Genomic DNA, 26,394 nt, shown 5'->3' with positions numbered 1-26,394 from the left:
AGTACAAAATGCACCTAATGACCAGCTCGACATGGAAAATGCAATTTTGCAGTGGGTAATGAAAAACTGGATTTGGATAACCTATTTAATATATGGCTCCATGGAGACAAGCTGGAGCTGCCTGCCCCCAGTAAAGTCAGGTCTGAGGAGAGGTGAGCCACTCACAGCAAACACATTATGTTTGAAAACATCAATTGATATGGCTGTAATAAAATAAATGCTTGTATTCTATCCTTACTTTTGGATGAAATGTTATGGTGTGTGGATTTAATTATTCTCTATGAAAATGTTCACCCACAAGTTGATTTATTTATTCATTAACTATTCTTAGTGAGATGTTTGAGAAGGAGGGTTAGTTTATTCTGTGTTGCCAGAGATAATGCCAATCCATATTCACAAAATATCTAAAAACAATGTACCCACACAGTCTTCAAAAACTATTCAAAACATTAATCCAATACTTGTCAATAACCTTATCAGGTATGACGTATAAATGTAGGCTATTTGTTTTGCATTTATGTTCTATTTTTATTACATTCGCCAAACTTTCTCCCAAACACATAAACGTTACGAGGAGGCGTGCGCGCGCTAAACCCCGCCCACTCGGACGAAACGCCTTGATTTTACTGCACACGGAGGCGCTCGGTCAAGTTGGGTTTCCGCGCAGAGATAGAGGAACTACTGCTGCTGTCACTTATCAAAAGGTATGACTGAATCCACTTCTAAATGTTCCGTTTCTTTGCAACGTGTTCGCGGCCCCTGACGCTGCTCCTCGTGCGCGTTAGCATGAGCTTTGCGGTAACGGTTTAGCAACATTGTAGCTCCTTTCGTAGTATAGTTAGTCATCAGATTAGCCTCCACTCAAAAACTCCGGCTGATCCTCTATTACTTGACAGATTAGCAGCTAGCAGGTTAGCCCGTGGTCTGGTTTCTACATTTGGAGCGTATGAATGAGATCTGTCCTCAGCTGTGCTCCAATTAGATCGCTTCTCCGATGGGCGTGCTCCCTCCAAACACGCTAGTAGCTGGAGCTGCTGCTACTGGCCTGCTACTAAAAAGCTTCGAGAGGGGCCGCGAAATGATCTAAGAGCAGGGACCGAGGAGATCCAACTGTAGAATGTGGAAAGACTAGCAAGAAACTGGAAATATGTGCTCGTTTGAGTCCTGTTTGGTGCTCGTGCGCTTCACACCAGAGTGGCCACATCAGATAGGAAAAAGTGAGAGTAATTGAGCAGTTTGGTGAAAGAGACTGGAGGAACAAAAGCTTTAACATAACTTAGCTGTGAATGTAATAGTTAAAGGTTTAAAAGCACTTTATTCCCCAAACGCACTTTTTAATTCGTAATGTTTACAGACAGCAAGATAGCACGAATTGCAACATATTATAAACCTCAACGTGTTTTGTATAATAATATATGTGTCTTAACAGCATTCTCTAAACAGGTGGGACTAAGGCCTCAATGACTGTGCAGTTTAACCAAAAGAGACACAGGTTGTCAGGCTAGTCCAGACGACTCTGCCCCGATTGTTTAGTCCAGATTTGTAGTTTTTAGCAGAGAGTAGAAAATATTTACTGGAGCATGAGTGGTGTTGCTTTGAAATAATTTTACTCAAGTAGAAGTAAAAAGTAGTGGCCCCAAAATAAAAGTACTTTGAGAAAACTGTGAGTACTGAGTAACTGTTTGAGCGTAAAAGTTTGATTCATGTTTCAGTCGTGACAGAAATGATTATTCAGACAATCCCATTAAAACATATTAGAATAAGTGAATCCTTATGAAGAATTAAGGAAACAAAACACTTTTTTGTAGAGCTGGGACGGTCCACTTTTGTCACAATCCGATACATATCACGATACTCAGGGGCCAATCTGAGTAATTATAATTACAATAAGTAGGGCTGAAAGATATATCGTTATCGTATCGATATCGAGATATGAACATTCAAAATATTAAAATCGAAAAAGCAAGATAGAAACGATATCGATAGAGACTAGGGCTGAACGATATGGACAAAGTTTCACATCTCGATATTCATGCCAGATATTGTTACGATACGATATAACAATGGGTTAGGTGAAATCACAAGAGTACAGTTTTATTGATGAAAATCTATCGTTTATATCTTGCCTTTTCGATTTTAATATTTTTAATGTTCATATCTCGATATCGATCCGATAACGATACATCTTGCACCGCTAGTTTTCACCTAACCCATAGTTGTATCGTACAGCATCGATATCGAGATATCTGGCATGAATATCGAGATATGAAATAATAAGTGATATGTTTACCTTAAAATGTGTAAAAAGTCACGTGTCCAAACTTTATACACCAAATGTCATGTGAAGTATTTAGATTGAAAAGTGTATTAACACAAAATGTAACAAAGTGCTGTAACTGTTGCTGGAAAAAAAGGAGTGTATGATAAAAATGCCTCCAAACACAAGTATTGAAAGTATTGCGATACTTGATGAAGTATTGCGATACTTGATGAAGTATTGCGATACTTGATGAAGTATCGATGCTTGGTATTGCAGCACAAAGTATTGCTATCCAAGTCCGATATTTTGTCCCAGCCTTAATATTTTGAAGAGTTGCCACTTAAACAGTGTCATGAGTTACTTATCTTACTAAGAGTACAGATGCTTCATTTTTATATTACTCAAGTAGATGTAAAAAAGTAGTGTATTGGGAAAAAAACTACTTACAAACTTCAAAAAGTTACTTAAATACATGTTCTTGAGTAAATGTAACCGAGTACTATCTACCTCTGGGTTTTGGCTTTGTTTTCGACACTTTCTAAATTTAGCACAGGCACAGGGCTACAGGGGATCAGCTTCAATCCTGATTTTTCTGAAAGTCTCGCCAACTGCAAAATGATTTCATAACAGAGGGCACACACTGTTCAAAGATGTTTTCAATAAGTTCATGCACGAAAAAGACATTCCTCATCAGTATCAGTGCAACGAACCCCCAAACCCAGTTTCACAAGAAAAATGTCAAGCTTGTTTTTTAGTGTCCATGTGTGGTTTTATGGTGACCCTTATTGGCAGCTGCTCTCGAGTGCTTTTGAACAGCTGTCGACTGCTGACTCCACTGTGGATGTGACCAAAAAGTCGTTCAATAGAAAGAAAATCACAAAAGCACACCCTAATCTTACCTTGTGGAAATATAATACAGCTTACAAAATGCAGCTCTCATGATTCCGTAATTTAATTCTATTGGTAACTAATTACTATCAACGTTCTCAATGCTATAATGTTGTCTTTTGATTTGTATGAGATTCATGAGTCACGATGTCCCGACAAAGCAAGAGCTGTGCCTCCAAATTAACATAAATGTTTCAATGCGCCTGTTGTGCGAGACAAAAGGCAGAGCAGTTGTCATTGGTGGCGGAATTCACTTCAGTAGTTTAAAGTCTATAGAGTCTGAACATACACAGAGCAGCTGCATTTGATGATGTAAGCGCCAATGTCTGTCTACTGTACTTCACAGGAAACCAGGGAGAAACGTACTGTGCTACTAGTACAGAGAAGAGTTCATTTGTGTTTTTATTGAAGCAGTACTAACGGGTTTACCTTAATAAATCCTTTTCGTAGTCCCTGTGGGGGTAGTACAAGTGTTTATGGGATGATCGGAGGGTCTTTCATCTCCCCCTGGTGTGTCTGGCCAGAGAACCATGCTTGCAACTTGTCTGCCACCGGACCGGAGTCACCAATACACACCAATGGAATCACGAAGAAGAAGCTAGCAGGCTAACGGGCAAAGCTAACAGCGGGCTAGCGTCACTTTAAACAGTATTTACACAGCAAAGTTTGAGTGAAAAAAAATGATTTCCATTGTGTAATTGGGTGTACAATATCCCTCTCTCCCTTCGCCTTTTCTGTCAGCGTAGTATTTACTCTCCACGACAACTAATAAGCTAAAAGTACACCGCGTAACATTTTGGACTATACTGTTGCCAGCAAAACAAAACGTGCTCCTAATGACCAGCTCAACACAGAATATGCTATTACTGCAGTGGGTAATAAACAAATGGATTTGGATGATAAATTAACCTTAAAGGGGCTGGAAGCAAGTTCGCCATTTTATACTCACTACTGCCACCTCAGGCCATATGTGTAACTGCACCTTCTATATTAAGCTCGTGCATGACGGCAATTCGGGCCGAAGTGACACATTTTTGAGTGACTGTACAGGATTTTAGAGGCAGTTGTGGTGAACAGGTCTGAGCTCATTCTACACATTAGGACATGGCTGGAACATGTAGGGGGAGGAAAATACTTAATTTTAACATTTTTAAACTCCTTATAGTCCCTTTAAATCTCAAAATTGACTGCCTTTAGTCACATCTCCATGGAGACGAGTTGGAGACGTACCCACTCCTGGAAAAGTTTACAGTCATATCTTGGGAGGGATGAGCCTCATCAATGTCTGTACATTTATGAGGTATTTTTCAATGATGAAAATATCTGTATGTCATAAAATAGATGCTTGTATTTCAATTTTATTTATTAGGTGAAATTCTTCGCGGTGTGGCTTTAAAAAAATCGCAATTTGCTATGACACCTGCAGTTGCGCTTGTGGCCTCTAGGGGCAAGAGTTACTTAGTACTGCTTTAAATGGCTAAATTGTAACCCAGTCACTCCTTCTAAACCTCTCTTGGAATGATTTTATTTTACACTGTAATTCAGAATTGTTTCTAGCTTAATATAAATCACAAACAAAACAAAATGCTTGAACATGATAAAAAGTGTTGCGCAAAAGATCCACATATTTGTACTGGGTTTGATTGTAGGGAATGAGTAACCAAACATCGCCGGGCTTATTTTGTTATTGTTGAGATCCAGCCAATGCAAACACAACTCTACTCACTGAGATGGTTCTTTTATCGGGCGCCAGGGTTAATCCCAACCTGTTGTGGGTTTGGCCCAAGTGTTTTTGTCAGGGTAGATATGTAACTAACTTCTTTTCTCTGTCCCTTTTTTTTTTCTACAGTTGTCCGTTTAACAAAATGGGGAAGAAGAGTCGAGTGAAGACTCAGAAGTCGGGCTCTGGGGCGACGGCTGTCATTTCTCCCAAAGAAATGATGAACCTGGTTTCAGAGCTGCTACAGAGTATGTTGTTCACACGTACACTATTTAACTATATAGTACACTGCAAAAAGTAATGAACTAGATCAGTATAAACGTCTCAATTTGAGCATAATAATCCAAATTTTAGTTGTTTTGACTAGTTAAGACGTTGTTGGGCATTTGTCCTAGATTATTTCACTCGTTCTGAGATGTTTCTGACTCGTTTCAATACATTTCGTCCTTATTTCAGGTAATTTTCTTTGCCAATGGGGTAAGAGAATTTGTCTTACCTCATTGGCAATTTTACTTTCTTATTTCAAGCGAGATTTACCTTAGAACTGGTCTGAAATGTCCTCAAGCAAGCAAAATAAACTATGCCCGATCAGAAAAAGTGTCTAAATGAGTGAAAACCGACAAAACAGGATGCATTTCCTCAATTCAAGTCATTTAAGCCAATGCTTGATATTTACTTTTTGCAGTGATACTATACATGGAGACAGGGGTTTTCGCAAAATTACTCTTATTATGATAAAAAAAATATGAGTTCTCAGTCCACATTGGCGCATTTGCAGGTGGGAGAACAAAGAAATGATCTGCTAAACTAATATTAGGCATTATACAGAACTCATGGACATTTTTAAGTTTGAAGCGGACGTTATAGTCCCTAAAAATTAACAGCTTTTGTGATTTGGTAGTTGTGAACAAAATGAAGCAATTTCGATTTGCGATTTGATTGTGAAACTTGCCGCCCGTCCAGGAGATAACTGCTGCTTTATCATAACCACAGAGCTACATGACGTCAGTTGTGCATAGAAAAAACTTCACTGAAATAGAAGTTCTTGCACCGAAGTCTCTTGGAGTCGAGTTAATGATTAAAAGGGAGAGAAAGGGCACATTGCAGATACAAAACTTTGCAGTGCTGTTTGACTATCACTATAAAAATAAAACAAAGAGAAATGTTTTATAAGAGGCATCAAAAACCCTTAATACTGTCACTCCGGGAGACACTCGCATCATTAAAGCCTGTAATATCACTAGAAAACCATGCTTTGTGGCCATTTGCTTGATTTGATATAGTTACTGTTTGGGCACTGGAATATAAATTGTTGTTTTTCTTTATCTCTGTGGATTATAAAGACCTATGACCTACCATCAACTCTGAACTAGCCTAATGTTGCCTGAAATGGCACACATTTTGATTGTTTCTCTCATTTCTGTCTCTTCAGAGTGCAGCAGTGCAGCGCCCTCTGCTGGTAAAGAATGGGAGGAGTACACACAGATCAAGGCTCTGGTGGAGAAAATCCGCAAGAAGCAGAAAGGTGAACTTGCTTGCAGATGCTCAACAATAGTAAAGTTATTTTTTACGCTTAATATCTACATGACACTGTGATTATCTTGTCTTCCATGTTGCCAGGTGTTTCCATCATATTTGAAGGCAGCAGAGAGGATCACTTCTCAGACTTGTTGGCCTGGGCTCAGGAATGTGGGGCTTCGACGGATGGATTCACTGTGGCCAACTTCGGGACGGAAGGCTACGGCCTGCAAGCCACCAAGGATATCAAGGTACACGAGTGCTACCGTAGTAACTTCTGTACACAGTTTTAAAGCCAAGTACCACCTTAAAATAACCGCATTTCCAAGTGTTACCAGACAATGTTTAGGATTTATGAGCAACGGAAACTCTTACTAAGCAGCTGAACTAAAAGATTGGCTCAACATGATGCCAAATGTTCGATGTCTTAATGTATTTTTTTTTTTTTGTAATAGCTCTGCCAAATTGAAACTGTAAGTGAGAACGCTTGCCAGTCAAAATTTCAGTTCCTCACCTTTTTTACTTCTTTAATCCAATCCTTTCTTGAACTGCGCACATACGGGCTAAATCCGGTCTGAAAAGCACATTTTGAAAACAAGAAGAAACGTCAACAAGATAAATGGAAGAAAACAGACATTGCTGGAGGCTCTTGTGTTGAATAACACTGGCTCTGTGTATGTGTGAACAGGCAGAGGAGCTGTTCTTGTGGATTCCCAGGAAGATGCTGATGACGGTAGAATCTGCTCAGAACTCTGCACTGGGTAAGGATTTCTCACTGGGGTGCTTATCTGGCTTCTCACTGGCAAAGTAGTACAGTATACTCTTCTTTAGCTGAGGTCTGGTTCCTGAGCTGAGCGAGTTAGCTGCGGGATTAGCCCATATTGCAATTTGATTGGTTCAATTAGCTTATTATAAGAAATAGGAATTATTTAAGATATACCAAATTTGCACATAACACAAATTGTGTCTCCATGGGGTCTTTTTGTAATAAAAGAAATTGCTGATCCTGTAGTTAAGACGCCTAACTACATGTGATTGTCAAATATTAAGGCTCTTGGACGGTTTAAAGCTTCTACTGTCAGCTAATTCTTGATTTTAACCTCTTACCCCCATCTTAACGCCTCATCTGAAAGCTAAGACCGACAAAACTGATGGGAACTTGTTTGTCGCCATGTTTTTGCCACACATTTTAAAGCGCTTTGTCATGTTTTACTGTTTTTGTAGCCTTTTTGTCACTTTTTTGTTGTGTTTTAGTCGCTTTTTTACTGTCATTGTTGCTTTTCCAGCACATTTTTGTCACTCTTTTATTGCTGCTTTTTGTGTTGTTTTTGTATTTTGTTTTTCTTTGTCGTTAATTTCCCTTTTTAATTGTGTTATTGTTGTTCCAACACATTTATGTCACTCTTTTGTGCCTTTTTTTGCTGCTTTTTATCCCTTTTCAATCGTGTTTTTGTCACATTTTTTTATTGTCTTATTGTTGCTTTTCCAACACTTTTTTCCCAAGAAGCTTTTATATTTGGGTAATGTTAATGTTAAACTGGAGAAAATGTGCTCCGCTCAGGTGGGGTTAAAAGATTAACTTAAATTACAAATCTTGTTCGAATAAGAGAAAAGATCCTTAGTGCAAACTCCTGTCAGGAAGAAGCCGCTCAGTCCAGGAATCATCCGTTCTTTCCTTTCTTCTCCTTGTATGTACATGTTCAGTGTATCATATTTCTTGTGTTGTCTCTCTAGGTCTCCTCTACAGCCAGGACAGGATCATGCAGGCCATGGGAAACGTGACTCTGGCTCTTCACCTGTTGTGCGAGCGGGCCGACCCCAGCTCCCCATGGCTGCCGTACATCCGCTCCCTGCCGCCCGACTACGACACTCCCCTGTACTTCCAGCAGGACGAGGTGCAGCAACTGTTGGGCACCCAGGCAATCCCGGACGTCCTGAGCCAGTACAAGAACACGGCCCGGCAGTACGCGTACTTCTACAAACTCATACAGGTGAGAGGAGAGGACAGTTTCGTTTTTAAGTACACCTTTCTCTTGAGCTTTCATTGGTGTTTGTGTCGAAATAGTTCAGTAAAACACACTGTAAAATCATTATTGCAATATTCAAGATCGTGGGCGCGCATGCATCACAGCTAGAAGGTCCCAGGTTCGATTCCCACCTGGACGGAGCCTTTCTGTGTGGGGTTTGCATGTTCTCCCTGTGTCTGCGTAGGTTTCCTCCAGGCACTCCGGTTTCCCCTACCACTAAAAACATGTACAACAGGCCAGGATGAATGACTAGTGTGTTTTGAGAGTGCGAAATCGGATGGAAATGAACCTAAGGCTACATGAACTGTCCCGACCCAATAAATAAATACATAAAAAGACTATACTCATAGTATATGCATAGGGTTCATCCTTGTGAGCACTTCTAGTTAATTCTTGGCATGGCCAGTAGGGGGAGACAAATACCTGCTAAAGAACTTGTGATTATTTTGACCTGCTTTTTATATCATAATGTCTGACTGCTGTTTTTATGCACAGTTATGGCAGTATTGTTGTGCTTGTGAAAGCGACCTATTACTGTGTAGTGTGTAAGTAAAAAGTAAAATCTGTAGTTGAGCTTCTGTGGATTAATGATTAGACTTTTTAAATAGGTTATCAATTTCTTCTAAAAAGAGATTCGCTGCGTTTGTGTTAGATTTTGTTTCCAACATTATGAGGAAATCCAGAATGCAGTAAACATTTTTATGATTTTTTTTTTTGTTAGGTTTTAACTTTCCTAGTAAGTCAACAAGTAAGGGAAATCATATATATATATTACCACTGGGGAACATGTAGAAATCGTTTGTCTGATACTTAAGTGCAGTTTCGACCGTGCACACTAGGTGGGAGTGTTGTGCTCTATATGATTGAAATCTGTTTTGTGTTCACCAAAATAATACACAGGCATTTTGCGCTTTTATTTTATTTTTTATCAGCTGTGGGGTTTGGCCTTGCCCTGATCAAGGCTCTCAAAGTTGCATTCTTGGCCATTTGGGCTGTTTTACTGCTGTCATATTGCTTGTGTTGGCTGCAAAAGATAATCTCAAACTCCACTTTACTTTTAGTCCTATACACCTTTTATCAGATGTGGAATGTCATGCTTTCCAAGTAGTACACATGGTGGGAATCAAAACTCTCCTTAAATAGAGGGCAGGTGAGTTTGTCTTCTGCGTTTTTGCCCAGGCTTGGGGAGAGCATGTAAACAACACACAAACAGACCCCAGAAGAACCCCTCCTTGCTGAATAGACTAAAAAGTGAAATCACACCATCTTAATTTGGGATGCTCTCTCTTCTTTCCCGCTCCTTTGCTCTCACAGAAAAAGACACATCCAAACTCGCCCATCGCTTCAGTCTGTGGCACTGTCCCCCCTCCATCCTCCCTCCCTTCCTCCCTCACCCCCCCCCCCGCCTCACCTCCCTCCTCCTCAGATGACCGGGCTGGAAAATTAGCTTGTCACATTGGCTTTGAATTGAATTGACCTGAATGTACCTTCCTCAAAAAAAAAAGCCCTCTCTATCTCTCCCTTCCTCCCTCCCTCCCTTCCTTTCTTTCTCTCGCCGTGAAGTGTGTCCGGCGGTGAGTTGGGTTGCATGATCAGGGCGCCGGGGCTGATGTATGCTGATGTATACAGACAGATGCAGACAGGACAATTACTGACATGCGACAAAACATGGAGATGTGGCGCCGGGATGTAGAGCTATTTCATCAAATCACCGGACAGCGTGTAGGTGGGGTGTCTGCCGTGGACTCGTATTTGGAAATAAAGTGTCAATCCAATTTTTGGGGCTTCTATGGAAAACATGCATGCAGTAACCAAATGTGTATGTTGTAGTGCAGCATCACAGAAATATAGCAATATTTCAGGACATTAGAGGTGTTTACTTTTACCTTTACATACAAAAATACCCCCTTTTAGTCTGGGTCTGTGGCATAATGCTGGTTTAATTGGGCGTTTACACATGATTATATACAAACACTATCCTAAGAGCGCATGCTATTGTAGAAACCGCCTTCCAATAAAGATTCTCACTTCATATTTCCATTAAAAACACCATGTCCAGACTCGTCGTCCACTGTGCGGCCCCGTGTTTGGCTTTGGCCCACGTGTCTGTCTTGCACCCGGCTCCTCCGCTGTGGCACATGATGGATGACCCCTGTCTGTGGATGCTAATACATCAGGAGCTCAGCGTGAGCGTGAGGCTGTAGACATAGTTCGTTCAGAATGCTCTTTGCACCGGTGTCCATCTCCCGACGTGTCTGGCTGGCGGAGGGGTTTTTTATCTTCGCGGCAGTAGTTGATCATGTGAAAAGAAAGTGATCAGATAAGCCGCCGGTGTTAGGGCTACGCTAATGAACCGGCTTTATGTATGAATCTGCAAGCTGTTGCATGGATAGCGTTGCATTGTCGGACTCTGAAATCATTTTACTGTGTTATCTTTAGTGATAATGTTATGAGCCTTAGATGTTACAAGACATGGATTCATGTTTTTGTTGTGGATCTGCTTTGGCTAGTTTGATGAGGTGTAATGTAATGTTGAAGAGGTGAAAAAGTGGATCAGGAAGTAGCGCTCATTTCAAACACTCCCTAGTTTACACCAGTGTATCAGGAAGTTAAAATGTTGACTTTAAGACATCACTTTTGATTGAACTTTTAAAACGACTCTCAGTTCTGATTGTATGTGCGATTCACGGGAAGTGCAATGTCTTTGGGCAAGACGCTGCAAAAAATGCTGGTCAACTTGGCCGATATAGCAAATCACTGTCAGAATGTTATTATCACAATATTAGCCTCTTAACCCCCACCTTAACTGAGCACATTCTCTTCAGTTCGGCTTTACCCAATTATAAAAGCTTCTCAACTGGAGCTTACAGCCTATAGGCCAGGGGTCTCCAACAGGCGACCCGCGGGCCAAATCCGGCCTGCGAGATGATTCAATCCGGCCCCTGACCTGTAGATCACAAATTCCTGAGTATGTCAAAAAAGAAAGTAAGTCTCTTGCCTGGAGCTTTTGTTTATGGACCCCAGCAATACACTCTCGATATATTTCGGCCCCCAGCGAAATTTACTTACCCCTGCTATAGGCCTTGCAGGGTATAACCTCATTTGAAAGCTAAAACTGAGATTTTTTAATGCATTTTCGGAGCTTTTTTTTGGTAACTTTTCTAGTTGCATTTTGATCCTATTTTTCGTCTCGTTTTCATCGCTAATTTGATGCTTTTTTTCAAGAAGCGTTTAGTTTTGGGCAATGCTGAACTGGAGGAAATGTGCTTGGTTAATGTGGGGGTCTAGAGGTTAAGTGACGCAATATCTGTGTCTCAAGAAGCCACAATTCCTCGCAAGATCACTGAGGTCTTCAGTGTGAGTGAGATTTATACACAACCCATGGTAACTTATGGAAAGTGATTGATTTGGCTCCATTATAGCCTTGTTTTGGTCCAAATGTGGTATTTTCATGTATAGAGCTGGGTGATTTCTCCCCCCTATTATGAATTATGAAGTGATTTGACTCGATTTTATTCGTTGTGCAGCCCTTTGGTGTAGTATCATACAGTATAGGGTAATAATTGTACAGTTATGTCCAATGTATAAGCATGTCCTGCGTTTTTTCTTCCTTCTACTTTTCTTTCACTTTGTTCCTGCTCTTTAGGCCCTCCCTCTATCCCCCTGTCCACTTCATTATGCATTCTCCTGAACTGCCCCCCTCTCTCTCTCTCTCTCCCTCTCTCTACCTTCCCTCTCTTTCCCGTTTAAGCTAGGGACAGTTTGCAAATGGCTCTCGTAGGTGGCGGCTGTGTGGCTTTAAATGTGAAGGGGGGGGCCGGGTTGGCGGGTGGCATGGGCGAGAGGCAACACACACACACACACCCACACACACACACATGCATATACTAGGCGCTCGCCGATCCCCTCCACGGTGCAGGCTCAAATTGATGAGGCAGATTTATGACGGCTGCTGGCCACAACAAATTAAGTTGACAGTGATGTATGTGGGGGGGGGGGCCCCGTGTCACGCTGCCGCCGTGGTCGAACACACACACACACACACACACACAGCTACACGCGCATTGATATACATGCGCAAATGCCCCAATGCTGCCCCCGTACTCCCAGTCCTTCTTGTTAGGCGTCCCTGTCAGGCGCCCCCCCTCTAGCATACCTGCATAATGAAATTCCTCATACTGATTTGTGTTTTTTTTTTTTTTTTTTCCTCCCCTTTCCTCTCGCTCCATCCCTCCATCCCCAGACTCATCCAGCCGCCAGCAAACTACCCCTGAAGGACAGCTTCACGTTTGATGACTACAGGTCAGTGTGTGTGTGTGAGTCTCCTTGTCCTGTTTTCAGCCTGGTCTCTCCTCACACGCCGAGGCGCCGTGAAAAAGAGCAAGGGGGAAATGCTGATTCTTCTACAGCAGCGACCCACTTTTCAACCAATTTGTGGCAATAAAAGTTCAAGTGTTACTCAAGGAGAAGTAAAAGTAGACGCCAAATTAACTACTCAAGTGGATTTCTATTTGGTGAAAATTCAGCATCACTGTTTTGAGCATAAAAGTATGATTTTATTTTTTGGTCTTGACCCCACTGACATAAAATTAAAGGATGTGAAGTTTCTATGGTAAGCTACACGTTTAAACATGCCAACATAAAGCTTTGTCATAGATTTACTCACTATGGGAGGAGTAACCATATAATCTTTTTATTAAAATCAAGGTTCTGAGGTTTTTGGGACTCTGGAGCCTGTGCTTCCGGACAAGATGGACCCGTGTCTTTTCCCAGGATGATTCAGAACACTTCCAGTTCACTTAAAACTTAGAATCATTTCCATGATTAAGTCCTGACCTGTTCTCACCATGATGACCAAAAACGATAAGGAATCAATGTAATCATATTTCATTTTGCTTGTAAAGAGCATAAAATCCAATAAACAACAGTTTCCCTGCCCTGTAGTGCTCACGGGTGTCATTAAAGTGATAGTCTGGAAGTCTCTAAATGTTTTACAAATTTCATAAAATGTGCAAAATCGACTACCTGGTCTTGCATTTTGATGTAAAGTATGTAAAAATATATATAATTTTTTTGTAAAGTTCCTCCTTCCCGGATCTCAGCAACTTATCAGAGTCTAGTATCCTCCCGCGTTGACCAATGAGGCGAGCTTTTCCTATGAACCGGCCTGTCGGGTCCAATCAGGAGGAGGGGGAGGAGCTTGATGGTAATACTTCTGTTCCTGCTCTCCTCATTTTTACAAACTCGGACGGATTTATCTCTTAACCCCCACTTTAACGGAGCACATTTTCTCCATTTCGACATCATCCAAATCTGAAAATGCTTACAGCTTATAGGCCAGTGCAACACCTTATTTGAAAGCTAAGACCGACTTTCTTGTTGCTTTTCTGTCGTGTTTTTGTAACTTTTTTGTGGTCTTTCTTTTTCTTTTTTGACGCTATTTTTGTGTCGTTTATGTTGCTATTTTGAGTCTTTTTTCAGGATGATTTTAGATTTGGGGAATGCCTGGATACCTGGATAATAACAGGAGAAAATGTGCTTGTGTAGGTGGGGATTAAGTGAGGGGAGAAATTTCATTGTTAACTTTCAATTTTCATACTCTCTCTCCTCTCTTTGCAAACTTCCAGACTATCACTTTAAGAGGAGAGCACTGCAGTTAGCCATTCCATTATTTCCTTATGTTTTATGACCATTCTACACTTCCATCTGTTACAGAGTCCCTTTGTCTCTAATTTCTCCCTTTTATCTTGGTTCTGATGCAATCCTCTGCTCTGTCTGGCAACTTCCTCCGTCTCACCATCAGTGTCAGCCCTACGGTGGTGCTGTTGTAAAGCATCATATGAACGCTTACCTATACAGCACCCCCGCCACACTTACGCTGGCAGCTTTGGCAAACAACAAAAGCTTTATAATGGGAATCCTTTGCTCAAAATACTGTGTGGAAAGGGACATGTCTACTAACAAGAGGATGGTTTTAGTGGCCCGAAGTGTTACCACAGATCACTGCTGGAGGCCTGTAAACCTTTTCATGATGAGCATTGTACATATAGTGTCTTGTATTGACGGTTGAACTTTTTGCCAGGTGGGCCGTGTCCTCGGTGATGACCCGTCAGAACCAGATCCCGACCGAGGACGGCAGCCGCGTCACTCTGGCCCTCATCCCGCTGTGGGACATGTGCAACCACACCAACGGACTGGTGAGGGAGTCGTCAATATGCAAATCTCTGCAGCACGATGACCGAGGGGTTTAAAGCCTGCAGCGCCTGTGCACGTTTTCGGCCTCTGCGTCTCGACATATTGCGAACTGTTTCTACCCTGCTCTTCACCCTCTTTCACGTTATACGCTGTTATCAAAAAGCCTGCAGCAGTTGTCACAACAATATTATTACAGTACAGTCCTGCACTATCTTCTAATATCTACAAACCTGTGCCGTCATGATTGTTTTTCTTGTCATCTGTGATTTTTTTTTTAAACTAACAGCTTATAGTTTAGTGAAAATATATGAAGCATTTAGTTATTTCTTCATTAACATTACAGTAGGATAAATGTTCCCGTAAATTGTTTTTTTCTTTACTTGTACTTCAGCCTATCATGACATCTATTCCCCCACAATGTTTTGTCAATTTAAAGAACTAAGTAACTTGTTTTCCTTAATAAATCATTTTCGTAGTCCCTCTGGGGGTAATACAAGTGTTAAAGGAATAGGCCACCGTTTTTACATACTGAGATATGTTCTTACCTTAGCTTTGACGAATTCTTTAGGACCTGTCTGATCTGAAACACAGCGCAGGCGGCGTTAGCATTTAGCCTCTCCCTCTCTCCACTATAGCTCCAAAACAGGTCAAGATAGAAGCTACCAAGCTCTTCCACGTTTTCCCTATTTAAATATGGTTACGTTAAGTGTTCCACTACAAAGTATAATTACACAAAATTAAACAATGTGGATTTTCTAAGCGGATAAAAGGGGGAACTATATTGTAAGGCGTAATAATACCAGGAGTAATTTGGCATCCGCACAATAAAGAAGATTACTGCGCGGATTTCGAACCACTCCAGCTCCTCTAAGAATATATCTCAGTATGTAAAAACGGTGGCCTATTTCTTTAATGGGATGATTGGAGAGTCTTTCATCTCTCCCTGGTGTCTCTGTCTAGAAAACCACCATTGCAACTTTCCTGCCTGCGGGTCGGAGGCGTAATACACACTAATAGAATCACGAAGAAACAGCTAACAGGGCAAAGCTAACTAGCCACTTTGGCAGTATTTACAGCCAAGTTTGGTTGAAAAAAATTGTGTCAGAGTTGTGGCACTGTTGTGGAAGCTAACAGGCTAACAGGCAAGCTAACTGCGGGCTAGTGCCACTTAAACAGTATTTATAGCCAAGTTTAAGTGTCAAAAATGATCTCCATTGTGTTATTGGATGTACAACATCCCTCTCTCCCTTCACCTTTTATGTCAGCATAGTATTTACTCTCACAGACAATTAATGAGAAAAAAACGCAACATGCTACGACACCGCTTACGGCCTCTAGAGGCATAAGTTACCTTTGTTCTGCTTTAAGTTGATAAAAGTTAATACATTGTTGTGACAAATTGCCAGCCTCGAATATGGTTCTGTAACTCTGTTTTATGAAAATAACTAAATGTGTGTCTTATTTTGTTGGCAGATTACCACGGGCTACAACTTGGAGGACGATCGCTGCGAGTGTGTGGCACTGCGTGACTACAAAGAGAATGAGCAGGTGAGAATACGCTCAATGTTAAACAAAAAAAAAGTGTTAGAAAAGTGCAATTTGTACATGTATTTATTTCATTTCCAAGGTCATTTTTAGTTCTCCATAGCAATGAGCAATAATGGAAGTTTAAAAACAAAAGTTCTCACGGCCTTCTTTGCTGTTTTGTTTTTTTCTGCCTGAGAATGCCAGCATAGTGTTTCTCATGACGCTCTGTTTTGATGGAGATCCTCTGTCGTCAGTCACTGATGATTTATCCCTCCCCTCAGATCTACATCTTTTACGGCACGAGGTCCAATGCCGAGTTCGTCATCCACAACGGCTTCTTCTTCCAGGACAACGCCCACGACCGAGTGAAGATCAAGCTGGGCGTCAGTAAGAGCGAGCGCCTGTACGCCATGAAGGCCGAGGTGCTGGCCCGCGCCGGCATCCCAGCGTAAGTCAGCTCCTCTACACCAGTCTACAAGCTTTAGTTCATCTATTTCCTCCCGCTGTCTCATATCAACTCAAGCAAAAACTCGGACATTTTTTGACACATTTCAGCAGTTTACGTACATGGCACTCATTTATAGAAGAGTTGAAGTCATTTGGATTTCAGTAGTTCTACAAAATGCTGTTTCTCAAAATCCATTATTTACAGCAGCTTAGTTTTGATCTCATCTTTATTACACCTTTAGCATTTATTCTATAACTCGGACCACTTCTCTTGGTGTCCTGGCTCTTTCACCCTGTATTAGAATACTTGCATTATGACTCTTTTGCCCTCTGCTGTAGACGGGGAAGACGGTAGCATGTTGAAATGACATTGATAATTAATGTGTGTGTGAACAAAAACACTTGACGATTTATGTGTTTTTAACCACTTAAAGGGGTACCTGATCTTTTTTTGGTGTTGTAGAATACATTTATTTTTGCCACCTCAGAGTAAACGCAGCAAAACACGGACCTTGTTGTGTTGTCTTCACCTAAAGTTTTATTGAGCAATGGATGATAGAAGTCTAATCTAAATTAGTGGAGTTTATCTTGTTGGTGGCCGCCCTGCTTCACTTTGTCACCACTCAATGCTGTATATGGGTGTGAAATGTGCATATAATCACATTCTTTGAACAATTTGAATACACAGGAAGGATTGTGAGAGCTAGAAACAAGTTTAGGCTAAAATATGTCACTGTTTGAACAGGAAAAATGAGGTACCCGAGCTTTAACCCCCGGCATTAACTGAGCATATTTTCTCCAGGTCGACTTTGCCTGAATCTTTAAGCTTCTTACAGCCTATAGGCCAGTACCTCATTTGAAAGCTAAGACCCTCTAAACTGATCTAAATGGATCTTCACGTTGTGGCTTTCCTGTTGCGTTCTCATCCATGTTTTCGTCTCGTTTTTGCCATTTTTTTGTGGCTTTTTTGTTTCCTTTTTGTTGTGTTTTCCTCCCCGTTTTCGTCTTTTTTTCCTCCTCATTTTTTTCATTTTTTTCATCTTTTTTCTTGTGTTTTTCTCGTTTTTGTAGCTTCTTTGTGGCTTTTTTTTTTTTCCTCTTTCTTCGCTTTTCTTGTCATGTTTTTGTTGGTTTTTGTCGTGTTTTCATTTTTTTCATCTCGTTTTTGTCGCTATTTTGACACTTTTTTTCCAATATATATGTGTAATGCCAAACTGGAGAAAATCTGCTCGGTTTGGACGGGGGTTAAGAGGTTAAAGCCATATTGTGGAACATTCCAGGTTGTATGTTGCTTTATGCCACAAGAACAACACATTTGTTACACTCAACTAGCCACTAACTTAACAAAACATTTGAAAGAGAAAGTTTTAATACTTGGCTTTCGGCTGCCTGATATCAAATCGAAGCTGCGGCATCTCCATGGAAACGAGCAGGTGATGTCCTGCACCCGGCAAAGTCATTTCTGTGGAAAGGTAAAGCCCGTTCATACCAAAGAAATCATTTTTGTAAGTATTTTTTTAGCAATAAAAACACCCGTAAAGAAGACAACCCATGTTTATTATTTTAGTTTTTGGTTGAAAAGTTGGGCAGTGTTGCTTTAACCTAAAACATGTTGAGCGTGTGAGTGCTTCAGTACGTGTCAAGGACCCCTCCAGGCTTACTCCAACTTCACAACCTTTTACAAAGCCACACTTTTGTCTTCCTTCAGTAGATGTTTCAGCCAATTAGTCGCCCCTTTGGCATAATTGAATCACATAATATAAATGTTGCAGCAGTTTGCCTTTTTTTTTTTTTTTTTGCCTCCCACAACAGCGAGTATCAATTCACCATCCGCCCCAACACTTTCATCACCAAGAAGCTTAATCATTTTATCATTAGCCCCTTAATTTTATGCAGCGTTCTGTGCTCGGCATTTTTAATCAGACGTCTTTTAATCTCTTATTGATGACAGCCCGAGTCTCAACAGTGGAAATTAAATGAAACAAACCCCATTGTTGCTGTGGCGCTCCGTTAAAGTGACAGATTTACTCGTAGATCATTTTCAAAGGAAACGGGCTCTGATCGGCGGCCGGGGCCTCGCCGAGATGCCAGGCGGCTGCTGTCATCAAACTGTGTGTTTTTTTTTGTTTTTTTTTTAACAGCAAGAATCACGCCCGCCAAAGTTCATCTGATACCGGATGATGGAAATGAGCGTCGCAGAGCTGAGATCGCATTAGGATTTTGATTTACACTTCGGCACAGATATGGGTTTGCCACAGCCTCGCTCTAACTAGTTGTCGTGAAGTGTGGCTGTACAGTATTTCAAAAAGTACATGGAAAGTTTTGACTTGGCCGACTGTGTTGTACCTGCAACTAACTGGACGCTCTCTACAAGTTCAAAGTGAATCTTCTCAATCACAAATGAGCAAATGAGTGATTATTAAGATATCGAGACTTGAATCATAAATGCTCCTGTGCCTGTCGACGCTAATGACCGAAAGCGTACTTGTGTAAGCCGAATGCCCATCTCGACTGCGCATGCGTGGGTCAATCAGGCTCCTATTATCGGCCCAAGCAAACCACTCCGCCATTGAAATGTGTGAGCGAGTTCAGGTAGCGGAGCGAGAACACTGAAGTGAGAAGAGCCATAACAGTGAATTATAAGGCTTACGGGCATTAGTTTAAAGACTATATGTCTCAAGTGACATTTCTTGCAAATATTTATGTTGTCATCTTGAAAGCGAGGGAAAAGTCAGGACGGCGGCTCCGTAGGCAGTAGTGGACCATATTGGACCATAGTGGACCATAGTGGACCATAGTGGACCATAGTGGACCATAGTGGACCAGGGATCAGCCCGAAACAGACACCGCCACTTTTTAAATCTTTGAAATTTGTCTTGAAATCACAGGGAAAAGTTTCAAAATGGTGTTGATGTTGGATATAGTGGGTACATTTCCGTCTGTCAAATTAGCGATCGATTAAGTAAATTTAGATGGCATAGCCTATGTGTGTACATGGATCTCTCTGGCCACAATAATAATAAATAAAAAAAAGATTTCGTTGACTGTCCACTTCCTTATAGACAAAAAAAAAGAACTCTACGTGTTTATTTCTCATTCCAGTTTAAATGTCCTGAATATCGGTGACATGAGATCACAGTTTCAGACCCTGCACTTTGTCCAACAGTCGCCAAGGGTCGCCAATGTTTCTTTCCGTTTCTGACCATCTCCGTACGCAGCCGAGGTTGTAAAAATAGACTTTAAGCTCATATTGTAACAAGCTCCACGGAGACGACGAAAACGCTTTAAATTATCAACGTTCCAGCGGTTAAAACGGTCCAAATCAGAGCTTTCTTCGTTGCTTTACGCTAACAATCAATATTTTTTGGTAGCCGAAACAAATTCCGTTACCCATAATGCAGCGGGCGACCCGAGATGGGCATTCGACTTTTTGCTGCGGATTACTTTTTTCTTCCATACTTTTGTCAGTAAGTAATCCTTCAACAGTGTAATAGTCTCACCCTTTTAACAATGCATTTGATCTAAATTTTTAAAAACAATTTATATGGAGCATTTCGTAAAGTTTCCCCAATATTCAGCCCTTGTTTCCAGTGCTCTGCTTCCGACAGAGAGCTAACTCGCCCGTCTGGTTGCTCTGCAGCCGAGCAATGGACGGAGGCCTAATGTAATAAGGAGTCTGGGGAGCGCGTAATGTGTTTGTGTGCCGTAATAATCCGACCCTGTGCTCCCATCGCCACATCGATCACTTTGCTGAAACGGGGGGGAAAAATATTGTCCTCTCCGCAATTACACCCGCGATGTGATATTATGTATTATATGATGTGCAATAGATTCTGCTGATCCCGGATAGTGCTCGGACATTGTTTCCGTGCCGCCGCTGACTTCCAGTACGGGAAAAAAAAAAACAGGATTTAATCTAGTGGCGCTTCAGTGGCCGCAGTGCTGTGTAAACGCGTTAGTGGACAGTCTTTGATTTGGTTACCTGCCCCCGGGGACACAATCTTCTCAATAGAAAAATATTATAAGCACTAAAAAGCATCACAGGCTAAAAACGTAGCTCAGCCTCATATACTCCTGCCCCATAATTCAACCTCAAGCTGTAAACCACTTGGGGGAAAAAGAGTAAATGAATATATAGTCCATTATGTAGATGTAGAGTTTTACTGTACGAGGTGTTTTCATCTATAACACTTCTTTTGTGAGATCAGGTCATAACTGTATATAGTCCGGTTTCATTTATAACTTTGATACTCTGTGTGTTGCAGGTCATGCGTCTTTGCCCTTCATTGTAACGAGCCGCCGATTTCCGCCCAGCTCCTCGCCTTCCTCAGAGTCTTCTGCATGACGGAGGGTAAGTCAGTACAAAACATCAAAGTCAAGTGCTCAAAAAAATGGATCTAGCATCGTCTACCAAAGAGGCACAGAACTTCTGAAGGGTCCCGTCATTGAATGAATTATTCCAAAATTTAAGGCCCTAAAGGGACTAGGTTGGTCATTTTTATACTCACTACTGCCACCTCAGGTCTTCCGTGCAACTGCAGTTTCTATATTAAGCTCGTGCATGACGGCAATTCAGACCCGAAGTAATGACTTTTTGAGTGACAGTGCAGGATTTTAGAGGCAGTTGTGGGTCAGGTCTGGGCCCATTCTACACATTGGGACATGGCTGGAACATGTAGGGGGAGGAAAATACATAATATTATCATGTTTAAACTCTGTATAGTCCCTTTTTTAAAGTCCCGAAAAGGCATTAAATCGTATTCAAACTGGCATTAAATCGAAGTTCCATTTTTCTTTAGGGACAGAACTCATAACCATGACATTGCTCAACTATTTTTGCATACATTTGTCAAAAACATAAATTCATGTTCAGCAGCTCGTGTCCTGATGAAGACCAGGAGGCGGGACCACATTACACCGGTTTTAGAATCGCTGCATTGGCTCCCCGTTTGTTTCAGGATCAACTTTAAAGTTCTTTTAGTGGTTTTTAAATGTCTTAATGGTTTTGGTCCTCCTTATCTTTCAGAACTGCTTTTACCTTATGAACCTTCACGGCCCCTCGCTCCTCCGGCAGGGGTCTCCTAGTTATTCCTAATGTCAACAAAAAGACTCACGGCGAGGCGTCTTTCTACTATTAGGAGCTCAGGGCTGCAGAGAATGTTCATGTTTTTAAGAGTCTTTGCGATGCCCAATCCCGTCAGACCTAGGAAGCTAAGCAGGGAAGGGCCTGGTCGGTACTTGGATGGGAGACCATTTAGTAACCAGGAAGCCTAGCGAATGTAGTGTGTGAGTGAGTGAGTGGTTGGTGGTGGTTGGAGGGGCCTATGGTGCAGACTGGTTGCCTCGCTTCCGTCAGTCTACCCCAGGGCAGCTGTGGCTACAATAGTAGCTTACTATGGAGTGAATGAATAATGCAATGTAAAGCGTCTTTGAGTGTCCAGAAAAGCGCTATATAAAACCGATGCATTATTATTATTATTAAGAGCAGGCTCAAGACCCACCTTTTTAGCTTAGCTTTTAACTGACTAATCTATTTATTTAATCCTAATATATAAAATATATATGTATATGTAAGTTTGATTGATTTTGAAAATTGTACACACTCTTTTGCTCGAAGTTGCCTGTTGTGTCCAATTTGGTTTTGAATATCAAATGTGCCCTTCATTCCCCTGTTTGATTGAATGTTAACAAATCGTACAAAGTGAAATATGCCAAGATTCATTTGTGGCATTAAAATGGCATTATAAAGCACTAAATTTGACTTGCTCGATGATTTGTTGTAAAGGCAATTTGTCGATGTATAGTTTGAAAGAATGAACCAGTCTCATCATAAGTCATACTTTATTGTCCCAAAAGGTATATGTGTCCTATCCTTTAACACGGGGGGTAACCTCACCCTGTAAGGAGCTGTGTCCAGGAGCTTGCTTTTCACATGACACTTAATTTCTCAAACATGCGTGAATGAAACAAAACCCGACTATACTTTTTGAAATGCAAACGTGTGGAAAAACATTGTCAAAAGTCAATAACATGTGAGCCTTAAAACAAAGAGGCCATCCACTGACTGCAAGCTCCTTCCATGTCGGAGGCAGAGCAGAGGAGAGCAGGGCCTGTCCGTTCCCGGGCTGGTTAATTGATCACGGCAGGCCACCAGATGTGGGGAAGGAGCAATCCACCGGGGGGGTTTGCAATATTCATTGGCATGTATGCAGAACGGCAGCGGTGTCATAAATCCCCAAGCGCGCAAGGCCACATCCTCCTCTGTCACCGCACTCATCTCCGGGACCCTACTTGATATATTATTCACACTTTTTGCTGCATGTTAATTTTTAAAAGGGGCCCGATCCGCCGCCCCTGGTTGTGTGCGGGGGGTATCATGGCCGGGGTGCGCGCGTGTGTCGACAGTTCTTAGCAGATGCAACATGATGGAATAGCGTGTGCACACAAGCGGGGCGCACCAGTGGAGGCTCTTTCATCTTCGGCGTGTAACTAAGCCATGTTTAACTCGTCACATCAAAGGAGCCAGGAGAAAAGGTTTCGGGAGCGAGCAAAGACGCCGGTGACTTTTAGCACATCTGAGGCGTTAATTTGTAATATTGTCCTGCCCTCAAGTGTCAGCGAGATAATGGCTGAGGTCAGTTTTGTTGTAACACCTGACGGCAAGAAGGTTTTATTCTGGGATCCACTGGGGCATTGTGTGTGAATATTCTCCTTTAAACACGATAGTTCAAGATCTAGGCCTTGGAAAACTTTTGAAAAAGGCATGGCTGACTGCACTAAGCCAATGTGAAACACCAACCTTAAGTAATTGTTCAAGGTATTGTGTTAAAACCTTTTTGTGTTTGTTGTCACAGAGGAGCTGAAGGATTACCTGCTCGGAGAAGGAGCCATAAACAAGATCTTCACTCTAGGAAACAGCGAGTTCCCCGTGAGCTGGGAGAACGAGATCAAACTATGGACTTTCCTCGAGACCAGAGCGGCTCTGCTTCTGAAGACCTACAAGACATCCTCTGAGGTTCGTCATTCTGTTTAACCTCTTACCTTCCGCCTTTAACAGAGTGCGTTTTCTCCAGTTCAGCTTTACCCAAATCTTAAAGCTTTTCGACTGGAGGTCACAGCCTAAAGGCCAGTGTGATGCTTCATATGAAAGCGAAGACCTACAAAACAGATGTAGGTCTTGAGTTTTTGTAGGTTTTTTTTTTGTCATGTTTTGGTCACGTTTTCATTGTTCATTTTTTTTCCATTATTCTTTAGTTGTGTTCTTGTCGCATTTAGTCCCCGTTTTAAAGCGTGGTGTCCTGCACTGGTCACCTCTTCCTCTTGCGCAGCTCCCTCCGTTCCACAACAGTCTTTCACCATCTTCTGTCCATTAGCCAGAACAATTGTAGGAATAGAAGACGTGTGTCTCAACTAATGGGCGAGGAACGCTCTTCTCTATGGTCCTTATGACGGGGAGCTGACATTGCTGTAATACCACCCCCTGGTGGCCAGGGGCGACTCCAAGAGACACTTGGGAGCATTGATTCTAATTGGACTTCAAACGTCCGGCTTAAAAGCCTGGCTCCAAAGCTATGACCCATGTGACAATGAACCACACTGTTTTTTGTTTAAAAAACAGAAAATCAGAAGCATTTTCAGTGCATTAACTGGCTCCAGCGCCTGTCAATCAAGCTCTGGAGCTCTGTGGAGGCTCCGCCCACCCCGCGAGCGCAGGGCTTCCCGCCTTTTTGCCCTTTTAAGGAACAGGCTGCGTAGAAGGAGACAGTGTGGCCATTACGGTTCACACACGACTCAGGAACCTTTTCAATTAATGGGGCTGAATGGGACCTGCTCATCTTTATTATATTATATCTATGGTCTCAACTGTGAGTCTTGCCCGATACTTCCTTGTTTGTCCCTTTTTTGTTTCCTGTAGCGCCTCTTGTGACGCCTCCACTGTGCTGCTAGTGTGGGGGGCTCTTGGTGCCTCTTCAGTGTTTCAGAAGAAATGTATAGGTCTCAAATGTCTTTGGCTCATACGCTACCTGTTTTGTTTACTTTTTAAAAGCTGCTTTCTTCAGGACCATTATGGACTCTTTGTTGTATTTTTGTGGGATTCTTTGGATTTTTTTTTACTGCAAAGACGTACAAAAGCATCCAGTAAAACAATGTGGAAATACAGTTTGCGGAAAAATGCAGCTGTTCCAAGAGAGAGGAAGGTTGCTGCTTGTTTACAAGTTGCCATGACACTTAAAACATTATCTTTTTTTATTTATTGTGTTATTGTTACTTTTGCAGCACATTATTGATGCCCTTTTGCCACTTTTTTGCTTTTAGATTTGGGTAATGTCAAACTGGAGAAAATGTTTTTCTAAGGCTTTCGACCTTTTACAATTTAAAAAAGACAGAAGAATGATAAAGGGCCTTTTAATACCATAACCACAACTCTCATCTCGTTCCAGGAGGACCGGTCTTTACTGGAGAAGCCCGACCTGTCTCTGCACTCTCGCGTGGCCATCCAGCTGCGACTGGCCGAGAAGCAGATCCTGGAGAAGGTTTTGGCGAGCGGACGCGAAAAGCGGCAGCAGTTCGAGAAGAAGCAGGAAGAGGGCGCTCCCCTGCCACGCTACGAGGAGAGCGACATCGCCTTGCTCGAGAACTCTGACGCCGAGGGGAAACTGCCCATCATTTTACGCAAGCTGGAGGAAGTGGAGGAGCGCCCCGAGGAGGACAATCACCTGCTCAACGGCGACAAAGGCGAAGAAGAAGAAGAAGAAGTTGTAGAAGAAAAAGTTAGCCAAGATGTGAATTCAAATTTGGACTCGGATGAAAAGCCTATCGAGTCGTTGAAAGGCCAAAAAGAAGAGGCCAACCTAAGTGCCAGCCGGACTGAAGAATGAAAAGGAAATATCCCGAGATCTTTTGCCACCAATCGATCGACTTAATTTATTTTTGTGTCTACTAAAAAATGACTCAGAAATACGAGAAATTTTAATTACAAATTCGCCGAACATTTCGAGGACTGTGCGTAATCCGACGTGGCTTTACTTACTTAGTTGTCCGCTTGTTTCAGACGCTGCCGCCAGCGCGTTTACCGGATCGCCGTGGCGACGCTGCACACTATTAAGTAAAAACATCGCTTAATCGTGTGTGGTGATTTAAGAAGCGTTAACAATATGCGTAATGGTTTGAAACGCAGCTTTTTTGTGGTGAGAAAGAAGGGAACCGGCTCCAGATATATGGGCAGAAAAAAAGAAAAAGTAAAGATAAAGGCGATAGTTATTTCTGCAAAGCCAAAATCTCCGCTGTTGAAAACTGGTTTATTACGGCAGTTTGTCTCCATCTGCGTCCAGTAAGTTTTGAGTTTGACAATCGTATCCTCTCGCTGCTAAAACGTAGGCCAACGCTGCCCATTGTCTTTGGTTTCTAAAAGTTATTTCCAGCGGGAAATGCGTAGGACGGAGGAAGTCTTTTTACACGTCTCATTCACTCTGCTTATTTTGTAGTAAGAAGTCTATTAGAATCATTTTGAATGTACTTGTGTAAAGTTATAGTGATTATCTATGGATGACACTGAAAGGGAGAGAAGAGTGGCCTATAGCGTTGCCCCCCCACCCACCCCCGAAAAGCCATACAAGTCAACGAAACGAGGACGCTCATGGAGATTATATATTATTTTTGTCTAAGAATGAACCTGTTTAACTCTTTGTTTGAAAAATAAGAAGGCACTGTTTTGTTTCTTAAGGTTGTCTGTCATTTTGAGTTGTGGTGATCCCGGTTACTGACACTTTGCACTGATAATACACAGTTAAACAAAGTCCCCGTGCCCAAGT

The 26,394-nt window shown here is 41.9% G+C and overlaps 1 protein-coding gene across 2 annotated transcripts; it reads left to right on the top strand.

The window, feature by feature from the left end:
- The first annotated feature begins 595 nt into the window (after positions 1-595).
- On the top strand, positions 596-26,394 carry setd3 (SET domain containing 3, actin histidine methyltransferase). Of its 2 annotated transcripts, none has more exons than XM_079573492.1 (13): positions 596-704; positions 4,998-5,116; positions 6,301-6,393; positions 6,489-6,637; positions 7,075-7,147; positions 8,121-8,377; positions 12,657-12,715; positions 14,496-14,610; positions 16,082-16,156; positions 16,417-16,583; positions 20,848-20,933; positions 23,437-23,597; positions 25,024-26,394. In XM_079573492.1, the coding sequence occupies exons 2-13, from the start codon at positions 5,014-5,016 to the stop codon at positions 25,459-25,461; spliced, it is 1,776 nt and encodes a 591-aa protein (XP_079429618.1). In that variant the 5' UTR covers positions 596-704; positions 4,998-5,013; the 3' UTR covers positions 25,462-26,394. The 2 variants fall into 2 exon arrangements, with proteins under 2 accessions (XP_079429618.1, XP_079429619.1); XM_079573493.1 differs by lacking the exon at positions 596-704 and adding an exon at positions 717-798.

Source organism: Gobius niger, assembly GCF_951799975.1.
Source record: "Gobius niger genome assembly, chromosome: 16".
NCBI classification, from domain to species: Eukaryota; Metazoa; Chordata; class Actinopteri; order Gobiiformes; family Gobiidae; genus Gobius; species Gobius niger.
Note: the sequence above shows the minus strand (reverse complement) of the source record. Positions and strands in the feature narration are given on the sequence as shown.

Bases quoted from the DNA above. Each gene is read 5' to 3' on its own strand.
- setd3 (XM_079573492.1), top strand. From the start codon at position 5,014: ATGGGGAAGAAGAGTCGAGTGAAGACTCAGAAGTCGGGCTCTGGGGCG. The intron at 16,157-16,416 runs GTGAGAATACGC...CCCTCCCCTCAG, and splicing joins ACTACAAAGAGAATGAGCAG to ATCTACATCTTTTACGGCAC. The intron at 23,598-25,023 runs GTTCGTCATTCT...ATCTCGTTCCAG, and splicing joins CCTACAAGACATCCTCTGAG to GAGGACCGGTCTTTACTGGA.